At 38.2% G+C, this 18,324-nt stretch overlaps 1 protein-coding gene across 1 annotated transcript; it reads left to right on the top strand.

Moving 5' to 3' along the window:
* The first annotated feature begins 10,460 nt into the window (after nucleotides 1-10,460).
* Nucleotides 10,461-11,495, top strand: LOC133034229 (uncharacterized protein At4g02000-like). The gene has a single exon (XM_061109277.1). It carries the CDS (start codon nucleotides 10,461-10,463, stop codon nucleotides 11,493-11,495), a length of 1,035 nt encoding a protein of 344 aa, XP_060965260.1.
* The last annotated feature ends 6,829 nt before the right edge of the window (nucleotides 11,496-18,324 follow it).

Here is an 18,324-nt window from a genome sequence, read left to right as displayed (position 1 = left end):
TCTGGCTTAGGAAGTTCTTCACCAGTCTTGGTGTAGTTCCTGGAATGGAAAGGCCTCTAGTCCTGCTTTGTGATAACACTGGAGCTATAGCCAACAGTAAGGAACCTCGGAGCCACAAGAGAAGTAAGCACATAGAAAGAAAGTATCATATTATCAGAGAATATGTGGCAAGAGGGGATTTACTGGTGGAGAAAGTGGATACGCAGGATAACTTGGCTGATCCATTCACCAAAGTCTTGGCAGTAACTTCATTCGAAAAGCACCGTCAAAATTTAGGATTAATTGAAATGTACTGATTTGTTTTATATTAGTGCAAGTGGGAGTTTGTTGGGTTTTATGCCCTAAATAAAACTCTGTTTCAATGTAATCCAGATTATTCTATATCAATAAAGTAACAAAAGTAATTTTTCATTCACTTGTGTATGTTTTGGTTCATTTAATCAATTGCTTGTCTATTTGATTTATAAATTCATCCAAACCCCTTTCACATACTTGAACATGTTTATTGTGTTGTCAACACAGTGGAAAATAAACATGACTATGTGAATAAAGTATTCCTAGATTTATCAGAACACTGGGTTTCACTGATATGACAATCTACAACAGAGTTTACTTACATTTGGAGAAATGTTATGTTCTTTCCAGAACATAGGTTAAAGTAAAGCTCAGGTTGGATGCATGGAGTATGCATTGGAATGGACCGATATTGAACTTTGAATTAGATTTTGAAACTTACCGTAAACATCTATTCAATTCAATATCAGAAGTTGATCCTAGATCACATGATCTAAATCCTGATATGGTTAGGCTTAATTTCAAGAGTGTTATTCGTGTTCTTTGATTTGTTAGTTAAGCCTAAAACTTGAGTCTGGGCAATACATACATTTTGGGAACACGGTAGTGCGATTGAGTGGGAGCGCTAACATAAATATGGAATCTATAGCTTCTATCTGGTGAATAGTAAGCAAAGGGTGATCTCCTTCGAGCTTAACCAAACGAGATAAATGATTGAGTACTCATTTCACTTAGTTGAAATATCATTTATACAGGGTTAAGTGTTTTAAGGATAAAATACATTGTGGGGTGTTACAGTAATCTAAGTCCCTTTACAGTGTAGATCATCCATATAGAGGATCATTGATCACATTAGGATTATAACAATGGATAACTAATAATGTGTCTATATGGTGGAACATATAGAGCATTCTATATACTGAGAGTGCAATTCTGAGTTCTATGTGTGGATTCAACGAAGAATTAATAAGTCAGTGAATTTAAGTGGTAAATTCAAGATCTGCTTATTGGAAGCTCGGATATATAGACCCATGGTCCCCTCACTAGTTGAGATGATATTCCTTGTAGGACTCATTTAATTGATTTTAATTAATCAATTAAAAATTCTCAAGATAAACTTGTCAGTTTGAGAATTTGGCACTCATTAAGAGCAAAACAGTAAATAGAGATTTTGAAGAACATATTTATTAATTAGGAAACTTTAATTAGTTTCATTATTAATAAAATAAATGATAATATATTATTTGATAATTATTTTTAATTATTAAGTAATTAGATTTATCATTAATATGGTTGAACAGTGGAATTGGCAACATTTCACAAAAAGGGAAACTATCAAGTGTAGGAAAAGGAAAGTTGGAAAAGAGGCAAGCCTTGTTTCCACATTGCCTAGGCCGGCCCCCTTTACCTTCTTTTTCCCTTGATTTTCTCAGTTCAAAATGTCAATCATAGCCCTTGGTGGTCTTCTATAAATAGAAGGCAAAGGCTTCAGAATTTAACAGATCTCTGTACAAGCTTTTCACAGCATTATTCTGAAAGAATTTTCTCTCAGAAAATTCTCTCTGTGCCGTCACCCTCTCTCTCTCTCTATACCTTCACTGTTTCGAAATATATGAGTGTTAGAGTAGTGCCCACACACATCAAGTAATACCTCAATCATAGTGAGGAAGGCTGTGTAGATTTCAGAGACAACAAAGAAGGACTTTCGGGCTCAGATCTTGATTATACTCTGCTACAGAAAGGAATCAAGGGTTAGAGATCTGAGTGGGAGGAGACATATATATTCCGCTGCAATCACTGTAAGATTACTGATACTCTTATGTGTTTAATTTCATATCGTTTTAGAAGTTCATATTTAGGTTGTTAAATCAACATACTTGTGAGTAGATCTAAGATCCAGGTAAAATAACTTCCAACACGGCTTGCATCAACACACACCCCAAACCTTGTTTGGATGCGTCACAATATACCTCGAACTTCTCCTTGTCCGAAGGTAAAGCTAGTACTGGAGCGGTAATCAACCTCTGTTTTAGCTTCTGAAAACTAGCTTCGCACTTGTCTGACCAAATAAATCGCTGATTCTTCTTTGTAAGCTCGGTTAGGGGCATTGAGATTTTAGGGAACCCTTCGACGAACCTACGGTAGTACCCAGCTAAACCCAAGAAGCTTCTAATCTCTGTCACTGTCTTCGGTCTTGGCCAATCCCTGACGGATTCAATCTTCCCGAGATCCACCTTGATCCCATCTTTGCTCACAATGTGCCCTAGGAAGGACACCTGAGATAGCCAGAACTCACATTTCTTGAACTTGGCATAAAGCTTATGTTCTCGAAGTCGTTGCAGTACCATCTGAAGATGTAACTCATGCTCCTCTTCTGATTGAGAGTACACGAGGATGTCGTCGATAAACACAATCACACAGATATCGAGGAAATCCTTGAATACTCTATTCATCAGATCCATGAATGCTGCAGGAGCATTGGTTAGTCCGAATGACATAACTAGAAATTCGTAATGTCCATACCTAGTGCGGAAAGCCGTCTTCGGAATGTCCTCCTCTCGGATTCTCAACCGATGATAACCCGAACGGAGATCAATCTTAGAAAAGACTTTCTTCCCCTGAAGCTGATCGAACAAATCATCGATCCTTGGTAATGGATATTTATTCTTCACTGTCAGCTTGTTCAACTCCCTGTAGTCGATGCACATCCTCATAGATCCATCCTTCTTCTTGACGAATAAAACTGGGGCTCCCCAGGGTGACACACTGGGCCGAATGAACCCTATGTCAAGCAACCCTTGGAGCTGAATCTTTAATTCCTTAAGTTCAGCTGGAGCCATTCTATACGGGGCTTTGGAAACCGGTTCCACCCCTGGTGCCAAGTCTATCACGAAATCAATCTCCCGCTGAGGTGGTAACCCTGGAAGTTCTTCGGGAAAAACATCCAAAAATTCCCGAACCACCCTGATGTCCTCTGGCCGAATGGTATCTGGCCGAGTAGTGTCCACCACCACGGCCAGAAACCCTAAGCAACCGCCGTGCAACAATTCCATAGCTGACATAGCCGAGACCACCGGGATCCGAGATCCCTGAACTGAACCAACAAACACAAATGGTTCCTCACTTTCTGGTTGGAAGATCACCATCTTCCTTTTACAATCAATACTCGCCGAATATTTAGATAGGAAGTCCATTCCTAAAATAATATCGAATTCGACTAAACTCATCTCTATCAGATCAGCACTTAACTCTCTACCATCTATCCTGATCGGCATAGACCTAATCCACCTATTGGAGATAACCAATTCTCCGCCAGGTAATAGGGTTCCAAACCCTGATTCATATCTATCATACGGTCTACCCAATTTACTAAAGACCCTGGCCGCCACATAAGAATGTGTAGCCCCAGAATCAAACAGCACTGAATATAGCGAGTTGTTAATAGAAAGCTGACCTGTGACAACTGATGGGCTGGCATCTGCATCAGCCTGAGTGATAGCGAACACCCTGGCTGGAGTGGGTATCGCTGGAGCTCTCGGTGCCTCTGATCGGAGCTGGGGACAGTCCCTCTTGAAGTGTCCGGGCATGCCACAATGAAAGCATCCCTGACCTTTGCACTCACCCCGATGGTGCCTCTTGCAGCTAGGGCATTCGGGATAGGAGAATCGGGTCTCAGTACCACCAGGACGACTCCCTCTGTTCTGGTTCCCCCGGAACCTCTTGTTCTGACTCGAGCCACCGGAAGCAGTGGGTGCTCTCTTCCTCTGATCAATGGCCGAACCACTACTCCCCCTGCTAAAGCCTGATGCAGGATGGGTAGGAGCCCCGCCACTCACCGGAGTACTGGCTGATTTTGACATACACCCAACTGCGCCCTCAGCACGCAGTGCCTTCTCCACCATCTGAGCATAGGTGGTGCTGTCGTCTGTGGTGATCATCAGATCATGCCTGATCTTGGCATTCAACCCGTCCAGATACTTCTCCTTCTTGCTGAAGTCGGTCGGCACAATTCCCGAGGCTAACCTCGCCAACCGATCAAACTGAGTCGTATACTCGGTGACGCTCATATTCTCACGTTGAGTCAGGTGAGCGAACTCTTTCCTCTTGGTGCTTCTAACCGCCTCGTTGTAGTACTTCGCGTTAAAGAGTTCCTGGAACCTTTCCCAGGTCATGGTGGTGACGTCATGGATCTGAGACACCATGTCCCACCAGACCAGAGCGTCCTCCTGGAACTGGAATGTGGCGCACACCACTCTGTCGTTACCGATGACACCCATAAAGTTCAAGATCTTGGTAATCACCGTCAGCCATTGCTCGGCTTTCATCACGTCCGGACCTCCCAGGAAAACCGGAGGTGCTTGCTTCCGGAACCGCTCATACAGAGGTTCCAATCTATGGGCCGCCACCACTATCTCGGCCTGGGCAGCAGGGGCAGGTGCCACTGGAACTATGGGCTGCACTTTGGAGGCTCGGGGAGCACCCTGCTCTCTCAACCTCTGAATCTCGAGGTCTTGCTCTTCGATCCGGGCTTGCATCTCCGCAAACCGTAACTCCCAATTCTGGGCTCCCTGATCGGCTGGGGGAGCCTGGGCAGCCTGTGGCGGGTTCTCATCACCCCGACCACGAGCCCTGCCTCGGGGACCTCTACCTCGGCCCCTAACAGGTGGGGGAAACTGAGCTCCCTGTCCTTGGTTCGACCCTACGGAGTTTCCCTGACTCCTGGTAGTCCGCCTGGCGTCCATCTGATTAGAACCGCCTGCGAAACCAAGAGTTGGCATATCAGGTCGTATTCAAGGAGAGCTTACTAATGCCGTTTAATTTGGAAATTAAAAACGAAACATGCGCATATTCTACTATCAGGCTACTAACATGCTTCCTAACATGCTTTTTTTTTTTTCATAACTGAATAAAATAAACTACTAAAGCAATAAAGGCTTACTGAACCGTGAAACGAGCTAACTGCTGATGATGATTGTACATGTCGTGACGATCTTCGGAAGACAACCTGGCGGCTCTGATACCAAATTGTAACACCATAACTAACATAGGCGTATTACGTGAGTTTTAAACATGCTGTGCAGCTCGTTGCTAATCAATGAGGTTTATGGAAAAACGTGGTTAATTAAAATTTTGCTTTTTAATTAAACTTATAAAACAATATTACAATAGACTCGGGATCCCGATTATAAAATCATTTACAAAAAGATTTAACTGTTTAACTGATACACAAAATAAAGGTCATCTAACGACCAGTTACAAAAAATCAGCCTCGCTGTCCCGATGATCGTACGCTCCAGGCCTAACCGCCCCGACATGTACAATCCTCACAAGCTCGCTCACAGTCCATCAGCCTTAGCCTTGCCTTTACCTACACATAAACATGAAACTGTGAGTCGACAGACTCAGTAAGAAAAGCATAATAATACTCATACATAATCCCGGTTATGATCAGACGCCCATACCCCTGATCATAACCCTAACTGCTGTGCCCAACACGATACTGAGTCCCGCTACTGCCGTGTCCAACACGGTACTGAGCCACTACTGCCATGTCATACATGGTACTGAGTTCTGAACGTTCATAGGGACGGTACTATTGACTCGTAACAACCTGATCGGTCAAACCGGTCATACTTCGGCTGCTGGTCATACTCCAGCCTGTACCGACGTGTTACTATATCCTCCTGATCGGTCAAACCGGTCATACTCCGGCTGCTGGTCATACTCCAGCCTGTACCGACGGGATACGTCAATAGTACGGAACCACCAACCAAGTGTCAGCCTGATCGGTCAAACCGGTCATACTCCGGCTGCTGGTCATACTCCAGCTCGTACCGACGTGACAGGGTTGGATGGTTCGAAGCCAACATACATAACTAATGTAATCTAACAGGCTTCCTACATGCACGCTAAAAATGTAATCTACATATGCATACTGTTATACTAATCTTACCTGGATTCCGAATTCAGGTGTGCCGGTCAACCTGACTGGAACTTTAGCTGAGCGGCGGATTACAGGCTCCTAAACCATAAAAATCACAACACTATAAGTGACACGCTAAATCACTTCCCGGGGACTTAAACTAGGAACTAAAAGTTTCCCTATCGATAAAAAGCATGGCAATACCCCCTAAAACATAAAAACGAGGAAAAACACGGGTTCTGAAAATTCCCCAACCGGCAGAGCGGTTGCCCAACCGGAATTCCGGTTCTGGGAATTACTGGACCCTCATCCGGAATTCCGGTTGCACAACCGGAATTCCGGTTCCTCGCAGGAATTTTTCAAAAATTCCTAACTCAACCAAATCAAACCCAATTCATACCAAACCTTCCAGACCTGCTCTAAATACCCCAAAGAACATTTCCAAGGCATAAAAACAACCCAGAAACCTCAGATACAAAATTTGCCATTAAAGCTCAAGCTTTGAGTTCTAAACTCAAACTTGAGCAAATCCCTCAAACATGCATTCAAACCAGCTTAATTCTACTTAATTAAGCTTAACTAAGTCTCTGAAAACAATTAAAAACAATAGCAACATCACAGTAACAGATTCACAACATAACTTCAAAAATCACATTTCTGCAAAGAAAAAGATATAGCTTGCTCAACCTAATAATCATGCATCAAAACAACTTAAATAACCCTAATCTAACAAGCTTAAACCTCTGAAATTAACCTCAATTCACAGCAGCAAGAACACAATAAAATCAAGCATGCATCATCACCTTTTCACACATTTTTTTCTATAATTATAAAAAGAAAAGTTTAGAAGCTTTACCAAGGATGAAGAACACTTAGAATGCAAGAAAAATAGCTTGAAATCAGAATTTCCCAGCCCTAAATCCACCCTTCAGCCGAGAGAGAAAGAGAGGAAAAGAGAGAGAGTTTTTTGCAATTTTCTAACTTGTGATATTTTTTGTAAAATGAAGAAATGAAAATAAAAGCCACTTATCAACTTAATTCAGCCAACAAATAATTAAATAAACATTTATTTTCCATTTCATAAAATCACAAAAGACAAAATACTAATGGGGAAAAAAGACCATTTTGCCCCTCCACCTTAAAACCACATAAATCATACTAAAGGGGTATTTTTGGGAAATTCTAAATTCCCGGCCATTCTCGACATTCCCAATGTCTAATAAACTGCCCCAAACTACTAACATACTAAGTTGTGATTTCTACTGAGCCAAACACCGAGTTCCAAAATACCGGGCACCGGAAATGCAAAATATGAAAACTACTGAATGACATAACCATGCATTTCTGAATTCCATAAATAACAGTATAATAAATTATTTAAATAGCTATAAATAATTTCCATCTTTAATCATGATTAACTGCTAATTTCCAAATTAAACTAAGCGGGCTTTACACCATCCCTTCATCTTCACAGAACTTGTTGAATTCATTAGAAGTGTATTCTTTGCCTCTATCACTTCTAATTGTCTTGATGTAGTGACCGCTTTGTTTTTCGACACGGGATTTGAATTTTTTGAAAATATCGAAGACTTGCGACTTTTGTTGCATAAAATAAACCCATGTCATTCTAGTAAAGTCATCAATGAAGAGAATGAAGTACCTGTTTTGGTCATTTGATGGAGTGCGTATTGCCCCACAGACATCTGTATGGACCAACTCCAGTGGCTTTTTGGCTCTCCAAGTTTTTCCAGATGGAAAAGGTTGTCGATGTTGTTTCCCGAGCATGCATCCTTCGCAGACTGTGTTGATCTCCTTAATTGTTGGGAGGTCTCGCATCATATTTTTCTGCTTTAGGATCTTTAGCCCATGGAAGTTGAAGTGACCAAACCTTCTATGCCAAAGCCATAATTCATCTGTTTGTGCTTGCATTGCCACACTACTTGCATATCTCCATTGTATAGGAAAGCATCTGTTTTCTTTCATTTTTACCTTTGCACTTTGAAAGGATTTATCTTGCTTATCATAGATTGTGCAAGAATCTCCTTCAAAATGTAAAGAGTACCCTTTTTCAATCATTTGACCTATGCTAAGTAGGTTTTGATCAATGTTGGGTACCAAGAGTACATCATTGATGTATCTCTTGCCTTTTTTAGTGTCAATGGCAATGGTGCCTTTGCCGACTGCTTCCATGAAGTCACCATTACCGATTTTGACATTAGTCTTGGATCTATCAAGACTACAAAAGATGCCTTCATTTTTCGTCATGTGGTTACTGCAACCACTGTCAAGATACCAAGTATCTTTTCCTTCTTCTGTTGCAGCTTGGCAGACATAGAAGAGATTATTTTCATCATTTTTCTCTTCGAAAAAATTAGCTTGATGGGATTTTTTTAAACGACAAGTTTTTTCAGTGTGGCCAAATTTTTTACAATTTTGGCACTGTGGTTTTCCTTTAAACCAGCAGTCTTTCTCCAAGTGACTTTTTCTTTTACAAATGCCACATGGAGGATACTTTTCGTTATTTTCTTTTTGTTTTTCTTGTGTCTTTTTCCCATCAGCTTTTGATTTTTGAGACCACGGATTGATTTTAAACTGAAAGGCATTTTCAACTTCACTTTCCTTATGCCTTTCTCGTCTACTTTCGTATGCTTCAAGAGAGCCCATTAGTTCAGTTGGTGATAGAGTTTCTAAATCTTTAGTTTCTTCTATCACAGAAACTATTGAATCATATTTTTCTGTTCAAGAAATTAGTATCTTTTGTACTATATTCTTGTCAGAAATTATTTCTCCATAGGCTCTCATTTGATTTACTATTTCTTTAATTCTAGAATAGTAATCTTTTGCAGTCTCATTATCTTTCATTCTAAGATTCTCAAAATCTCTTCTAAGCTTTTGTAGTCTAACTGTGCGTACCTTAACTGTTCCTTGGAACTCCTCCTGCAGCGTGTCCCATGCTTCTTTTGCTGTTGTTGCGCCCATTATTCGTGGAAAAAGATTGTCTGCCATAGCTTGCTGCAAGCAATATAATGCATGAGAATCCTTTTGTTGATTATCCTCCAGTGCCTTCTTTTGATCTTCCGAAAGAGTTGTAATATCTTCCGGAATAGTGATTCCTTCTTCAACAATTTTCCATAGATTTTGTGATCGAAAATAGGTCCTCATTTTGATGGACCAAAAATCATAGTTTTCTCCATGGAAAATTAGAAGAGGTAGTGAAGAGCGATTGTACTCCAAACTCATGTTGATGAGTGGAAAAGATTACGCCCAGTGATATATGATCGAACGGAGCTCTGATACCACTGATGGTTTGAGAATAAATTTGTATTGGTTTAGATTTGGGATAGATGGATATGTGGTTAATGGTTTGTTGTGGTAATGTAGTGAAGTAGTGATGTTGATGAGTAGTTGTTGATTTAGTATATGAAATGAGTTTGGCTTAGAAGAGAGGGTTGTTTGAGAAAGAAGTAAACTTTTATTGATAGTTTGGAACTTTGGTTTTTTGGTGTTGGTTGTTTTGTTACACTAGCTCCTCAACCCAAGCTTGGTATTTATAGGGAGCTAAGGATGATACTACAACTTTCTAGATTTTTCTTATTTTGAATTACAATTTAACTTTCTAAGATATTCTAGAATTTTCTAAGTTTCTTTACAAATATAGTTTTTAGGTAATTCTAGTTTTCTCTATTTTTCTTAGTTTTGTGTAGTTAATACTAGAATTTTCTAGATAAGAAAAGTGTAGAAATGTGTAGCACTTTTCATCATAATACTACTTCGGGTGACTAAAAATCCTATTTATTCTATCTAATAAGGGTTCGTTTGTCACAATTTTTAAAAAAACTAAAAACTTCTTTTTAAAAAAAATTGTTTGGTAAAGAGTTAAAAAACAACTTATTAAAGATTTATGAAAAAACTACAACTAAAAATTAAAACTGATAGAAATTAGAGATTAACTTAAATGATATTCGTTACAGTCATGTCTATTGACATGTTTGTTGTCTCTCTATAATAGTATTTTTTCCAAACCTTTAAGTGGGTTTCTTTGTTTTTTAATGGCTTCTACCAGTGGAGTGAATAAGGAAGTGGAACAAAAATAGAAAAATATATGTCGATGATGAGGAGGATAATGAGATTATTTATGAATTTATAGGAGGAGGTGGAAGAGCTCAATTTTGACGATCGTTGGTGCCTTGTTGCTCGTTTATTAACCGAAAAAGTGTCGGATTTCATGATCTTTCAAAATATTATGGCGGATTTATGGAAACCAGGGAAGGGAATGTATGTCAATATCATTGAACAAAATAGATTTCTCTTTCAATTCTTTCATGAGATTGATATTCAAAGAGTTCTAACGGTAAGCCCATGGACGTATGATCGAAAGCAATTAATTCTTGAGCGATTACAAAGGGGTGATAATCCTAGGACAATTGCACTAAACAAACTTGATATATGGGTACAAATTCATGACCGCCAATCCGAATTTAAGACGGATAGAGCAATACAACAAGCAGGGAATTATATGGGCGTGTTTCTTGAATCGGATCTGAAAAATTTCCAAGGCGTTTGGCGTGAGTACTTACGAGTTAGAGTCTATCTAAATGTTGATGTTCCCCTCAAGAGGCGTATGAAATTTTGTAAGAAAGGTGGTGAGGCATTTTATGCAAACTTCAAGTATGAAAAACTTCCAACCTTTTGTTTTATTTGTGGTATAATGGGTCACTCAAGATGCTTTTATAGTAAGTTATACGACATTCCGTTGAAAGAAATAGAGAAGCCTTACAGTATAGCAATGCGAGCCCCAACGAGAAAACAAAACTTCATAACACCCTCTCCATGGCTGCGATCAAGCACAACCGAAGCAACATCATATTCCGTCGACAAGAATTCTGCTCCGACGACTTTTACTCCAGCACCATCAAGTAAGGTTGATTTGGTGGGATCTCGACAACTGCAAAATAATACCCGCGGCATTCATGGCAAGATTGTATCATCATCCCAAGATTCAAGGAATGTTGGTCAAAGGATGGTTAATGCCAACAATGATCCTACTTTTATTGTGATTGACAATCAATCCATGTTTACCTCTAACGTGGATATGGACTTGGTGGAGTTGAAAAGGAAAAGAATAGAAAATGACTCATACAAAGCTAATAATGTGGCTATATCTAAGGAAGTGGACCATGATGATGAGCCCAATAATGTTCTTAATGAAGATAGTATCGGTCTTTCAAAAAATGGGAGTTCGGTGGGCCTGGAAACCCAGGCCCACCAAACATTATGAGTATCATCAACTAGAATTGTCGTGGGCTTGGGAACCCGCAGGCCTTACAATTCCTTGAAGACATCTGTGTCAGTAAGAAACCCAAATTTTTATTCCTTTGTGAGACTATGTGTAAAAAGGATACTGTGGAAAGCGTAAAAAATAAATTGGGCTTTGAAAGTTGCTTTATTGTTGAAGCCCATGGAAAGAAAGGAGGTCTTGCACTCTTTTGGAAAATATCAAGTGAGGCCCATCTCTTAAGTTTCTCCAACAATCATATAGACATTGAGATTTCTACCACCGACATCAATAACTGGAGGCTGACCGTTTTCTATGGTGAACCGCAACAATCTCTCCGTTCAACAACTTGGAACCTGCTTCGTGATCTTGCTGCTTATTCGACTCTTCCCTGGTGTATTGTTTAACGCCCAAATGTGACTTCCACTAGCGGTGGTTGTAGTATAGATCGGGCGGTCGATTCCACAGGGAGGTGATTATGGACAAAAGCGTTAGTAGAAAAATAAAAACAAAAGGTTAATAATAAGTGATAGTAGTAACAAACGATTTTGTGGTTTTTGTTTTGGTAATAAATATTAAAGGAAAGCAAATAAAGGTGTAATCAATAATAAAAGAGAGAAAGGCTTCAAGAATCATCCATATGCTTGTTTAGCTATTTTGTACCTTTGATTCACTAAGTTGACACAATGATGTAACATTAAAGTTCATTGTATTTTGAGTATACAAGTTCTTAAAAATAAAAGAAATAATTTAATCTTATGTAGAACCTAGAAATGACATTATACATCAAGCAATAATGCAATAAAAGATTAAATATAAAACTAAACATCAATATTATTTTTACTAAATAGTAACACATAGAAAGAGCATGACTAATCCTATATATCTTTAGTAAAAATAATGACAAAGAGATGGAGATGGAGGTGATAGTGAAGGAAATGAACATTAATATTACTTTTATTAATTTTTAGACACATAGGGAGAGCATGACTAAACCTATATATTATTTAACAAAAAGTAAATAAAAATGAACATAAAAGATAGAAATGAGCAATACTACCATTACTATAATCACTAAATAAAAATATATAGAAAGAGCATGACTAAGTCTATATATATATTTGGTATATAATAGCATAGATAGTATAGATGGAAGAAGAACATAAAAATAAAAGTGGAATATGAACTTGCATTACTCAAATAAATATTACAACAAAAAGTGAATCAAAGATACAAAATAACCTCACTTTGCATATGGAATCATCCCTAACCTTCTAAGGAAGATTAGGCCATTATGCTAATCATTCTCATAAAATTTCTAAAGAGAAAAGATGAGAAGAAAAGTTGAGAGAATTTTGCTATAGTTTTTCTACACTAAAAATTACACTCCAAAAATTACTAAAATGAGCTCCTATTTATAGAGCCATAAAAGGACTAAAAATAAATAAATAAAAATTTGGGATTATAAAATAAATATTAAGATTAAATTTGACATTTCAAATCAAAAATAAAATTAATATTATTTTTGTTATCATTGTGATTTTGACTTCTACTCTTTGGATGAAGGTTGAGTGTGGAAGAGGAAAATAGGGTTGATGATGACCTAGACTTATCATCATTGCATCACATGCTTTGGAAGAGACAAAATTGATGATGAGCTTCATGGGCTAGGCTTAACCTTTTTGGGTTGGGTTGCTTTGGACTTCAACAAAAATGCCATTTTTTTCTTCATTTCTTTTCAACTTTGCTCCTTCCTCTTTCTTTCAACAAAAATACACTTTAATTCCTACAAGAAAGACATAAATTGAATCAAAATCAAATATTTTCATTTATAAAATATATTACAATAATTTCATGAAAATATCAATTAAAACTCAATTTATTTTATCATTTAAAATAAATAAAAGTGTATTTTTAACCACTAATCACAACCCCCAACTAGCTTATTGCTAGTCCCTAGCAATTCAAGCGGAGAAAAAGAATAATCGAATTGAATAAACAAGTCAAATCACGCAAAAATATCCAAGCATTTTCAAAATATTAGTAGAGAGTTAAAGATTGTTATCAGTGTTATTTCAGTTGTAACAACAGAGTTGTGTGTGTGTGCACCAAACTGTATTTATTTTATTTCAAGTCTTAACACAAATAGTATCGAAAAATCTCAAAAGTGTAAAGGTCTCAACTCCAATTTTTTTCACGGGTATTGAAAGTATTTATATTGGAAGGGTGACACTCTTTGGAGTTGGAAATGTAACAATTAACGCACAAATGAGAGAGGATAAACTTTTTAGGATAAGCAATTTGAACAAATATTGATCACAAGATAGACATATCAAACTAATAGAATTCAAATGACAAACAACCTTTGGGATTTACATGAAAAACTCACAAAATAAAGAGCCAACTAACTAACTAATAAATAAAGAAATATAATAACAATTTTTTTTTCTTTAGAGAGACATGTGATGCTTCTTTTTTTTTTTTTAATTAAAATAAACTAACATGATTTTTTTTTTTAGATATGGAAAGAATGGAGGTAAATAGAAATAAAATGATATTACTTTTGCTATTTTTATTTATTTTTTTTTTCTTCTAAAAAAAAAAAGATGGAGACTACTTGAAAATCAAAATAAAATGATGTTGCTCTTGTTCTTTTTTTTTTTCATTATATATATTTTTTTGATGATTTTTTTTTTTTTTTTACTTTTTTTTTTCTTCTTTTTTTTTGACAAGAGACAACATATAAAAATAAAGATATAAAGAAATATAATAAAGTTACAAAGAAATAAACACAAAGGCTCTTTTGACAATAAATTAATCCCTCTAGTAAATGTCATGTTTGAAATTCCAAAAGTTTAACTTTACCAACTCAAATGATCAATGAAAGTTCAAAAAGTTATTTTCTCAACTCTCACAACTCACAAAAAATGAAAAACTTTACACTCAAAATTTTTCTTAACTATATGTGTACAACTATTTTACCACATGTTTGGAAAGTGCACAAAAGAACTCTGAAAATCACAACTTGGTAACAAAATATAGCAAATATTGACTCAAACTGTAATTTTACTATCATGCTTGGATAATTTTGAAAAAATTTGACTTAAAAAATTCAACAAGACAATTATAATTCTCTAAATGAACGCTCACCAGAGCTCACCACCCCCAACTCAAAATTAGACAGTGTCCTCAATGTCACAAAAAATATGAAATGAAAAAGATAGGGAAAAGAGTACACCTGATCGACGATAATATGCACGGGGTGAGAGTGGAGATAACCTGATAACAGTAACCCAAACAAACATAGAAAATACAAAAATACAAAAACACAAAACAAAAATAAAAATAAAATAAAATACTATAATATATAGATAGGGCAAATAAACATTTCAGAGTGTATAATCTGGGTCCTCAAGAAGGACCTCTTCAACAAGGCTCACACTCTCAATGTAATGTTTCAGTCTCTGGCCATTGACTCGAAAAATTCTCCCATCGGTTGGGTCCTTGACTTCAACAGAACCGTTGGGGAATACTTGTTTAACCACATATGGACCAGTCCACCTCGATCGCAACTTACCGGGGTGGAGATGCAAACGAGAATCGTACAAATGTACTTTTTGATTCGGCTCAAAATGTTTTCTTAGGATCTGTTTATCGTGAGCAACTTTCAGCTTTGCTTTGTAGATCCTAGAATTATCGTAAGCATCATTTCTCAACTCTTCAATTTCAGACAATTGAAGTTTTCGGTTCATACCTGCTGCACGTAGATCGAAGTTTAGGGCCTTAATAGCCCAATAAGCTTTGTGCTCAAGTTCGACAGGTAAATGACATGCTTTCCCATAGACAAGCCGATAAGGAGACATCCCAAGAGGGGACTTGTAAGCAGTGCGATATGCCCAAAGTGCATCTTGAAGACGTGTTGACCAATCTTTGCGGTCGGGGTTTACCGTCTTTTCAAGAATGTTTTTGATCTCTCTATTAGCTAGCTCAGCTTGACCATTGGTTTGTGGATGATAGGCATTTGCAACTTTGTGAAGTACACCATACTTTCGCATAAGAGCCTCAAAAGATCGGTTGCAAAAATGAGTGCCTTGATCACTAATGATAGCGCGAGGGGTACCAAACCTCGATAACACATTTTCTTTTAAGAATTTCACAACAGTCGCGTTATCATTATTTCGACAAGGTACTGCCTCGACCCATTTTGAAACATAATCCACAGCAAGAAGGATGTAAAGGTAACCAAAAGAAGGTGGAAATGGTCCCATAAAGTCTATCCCCCAACAATCAAATACTTCAATGACAAGAATTGGGTTCAAGGGCATCATGTGCCGACGGGACAAGGAGCCTAACTTTTGGCACCTTACACAAGAGCGACAAAAATCATTGGTGTCTTTGAACAAAGTGGGCCAGTAAAGACCGCATTGTAAGATTTTTGCAGCGGTTTTCTTCACAGAAAAGTGACCACCACAAGCATCATTGTGGCAAAAGTTTAGCACACTAGACACCTCATCATCGGGAATGCATTTTCGCATAATCTGGTCGGGACAATACTTGAATAAGTATGGATCATCCCAAAAGAAATTTCGCACCTCGACCAAGAATTTGCGTTTGTCTTGTGAACTCCACTCAGAAGGGAGCTCACCAGTTACTAAGTAGTTAACAATGTGCGCATACCACGGTAACTTAGTAACAACGAATAATTGTTCATCGGGGAAATCATCATGAATAGGTGGGCCATCAGCGGGATCACTAAATTCAAGTCGGGACAAGTGATCCGCGACTACATTTTCAACACCTTTCTTGTCTTTGATTGTTATGTCAAATTCTTGCAAGAGAAGGATCCACCTTATTAAGCGTGCCTTAGCATCCTTTTTGGAAAGGAGGTACTTAAGGGCAGAGTGATCGGTGAAGATCGTAATAGGTGATCCAATCAGGTAAGCTCGAAATTTGTCAAGAGCAAAGACAACGGCAAGCAACTCTTTTTCAGTTGTGGAATAGTTCATTTGACCACTATTAAGAGTTCTACTTGCATAGTAGACAACAAAAGGTTTCCCCTCCCTTCGTTGTCCAAGAACAGCTCCAACAGCAAAATTACTGGCATCACACATGATTTCAAAAGGAAGACTCCAATCGGGTGACTGAATAATGGGAGCAGAAGTGAGTGAATTCACAAGTGTTCGGAAGGACTCCTCACACTTTGGTGTCCACTCAAAAGTAGCATCTTTGGCTAGGAGGTTGCATAATGGACGAGAAATCATTGAAAAATTCTTTATGAACCTCCTATAAAAACCAGCATGGCCAAGAAATGACCGAATGTCTTTGACAGTCTTAGGGGTAGGAAGTTTAGAGATGAGGTCAATTTTAGATTGATCAACCTCAATCCCTTTTTCAGAAACAATGTGGCCTAAGACAATTCCAGAAGATACCATAAAATGACACTTTTCCCAATTAAGCACAAGACCTTTCTCGATGCAACGTTTTAAAACAGCCTCAAGATTGAGAAGGCATGCGTCAAAAGATTTTCCAAAGATGGTTAAGTCATCCATATAAACTTCCATGGTATTTTCAATCATGTCACTGAAAATACTCATCATGCATCTTTGGAAAGTAGCTGGTGCATTACACAGTCCAAATGGCATACGCCGGAAAGCATATGTTCCAAAAGGACAAGTGAAAGTGGTCTTCTCTTGGTCCTCTAATGCAATCTCAATTTGATAGTAACCTGAATAACCATCGAGAAAGCAGTAGAAAGGATGACCAGCTACGCGCTCAAGAATTTGATCAATGAATGGGAGCGGGAAATGATCTTTACGGGAGGCGGCATTCAATTTTCGATAATCAATGCACATGCGCCAACCCGTCACAGTTTTGGTGGGAACAAGGGCCCCTTTGTCATTTTGGACAACAGTAACACCTGATTTCTTAGGTACTACCTGAACTGGACTGACCCATTTGCTGTCGGCCACCGGGTAAATGATAGCAGCATCAAGAAGTTTTAACACTTCATTTTTCACCACTTCTTTCATTGTGGGGTTCAGTCTTCCTTGAGGGTCCCTTCGTGGGATAGCTTCTTCTTCTAGATTAATTCGATGGGTGCAAATTCGAGGGCTAATACCTTTGATATCAGCAAACGTCCAACCTATCGCAAGTTTGTATTTTCGCAGTAGCTCGAGTAACTGCAATTCTTGAGAAAGTTGAAGGTCGGACGAGATGATAACTGGAAAGGTTTGGCCATCTCCCAGAAAAACATGTTTCAAACCCTTTGGAAGTTGGTTCAGTTGAACATTGGGAGGTTCTTCGGCAGAAGCTTTTAGCGTTTCCCTCTCACGAGGTAATGCTTCAAAGTGTGGCTTCCAAAATTTCTTCCCTCTGTTTTGTGTGTCCAATTGATCAACGGTAGCAAGAGCGGACTCAACAAAACTGGGATTTTCATTTTCAAGGCGAGAGAGGAGTTCATCAAGATTAACGAAATTTCTTTGCAATTGAATCTCTTCAGAAACAAGATTGTCAATCATGAATGTTTGATGACATTCTTCATCCTCTTGAAGTTGTTTCCCAATGTGAAAAATGTTGACCTCAAGTGTCATATTTCCAAATGATATTTTCATTAGACCATTACGACAATTGATCAAAGCATTTGCAGTGGCAAGGAATGGTCTTCCAAGGATGATGGGAATTTTGGATTCCATGTTGACCACAGATTGAGTATCTAGAACAAGGAAGTCCACGGGATAATAGAATTTCTCAATTTGAACAAGAACATCCTCAACGATACCCCGAGGCTTTTTGATAGAGCGGTCAGCAAGCTGCAGCACAACAGATGTTGGCT

The sequence above is a fragment of the Cannabis sativa genome, chromosome 2 (assembly GCF_029168945.1).
Source record: "Cannabis sativa cultivar Pink pepper isolate KNU-18-1 chromosome 2, ASM2916894v1, whole genome shotgun sequence".
Lineage (NCBI taxonomy): Eukaryota > Viridiplantae > Streptophyta > Magnoliopsida > Rosales > Cannabaceae > Cannabis > Cannabis sativa.
This window is presented reverse-complemented; position numbering and strand designations above follow the sequence as displayed.

Coding starts and splice junctions, on each gene's coding strand:
- LOC133034229 (XM_061109277.1), top strand. CDS start 10,461: ATGGCGGATTTATGGAAACCAGGGAAGGGAATGTATGTCAATATCATT.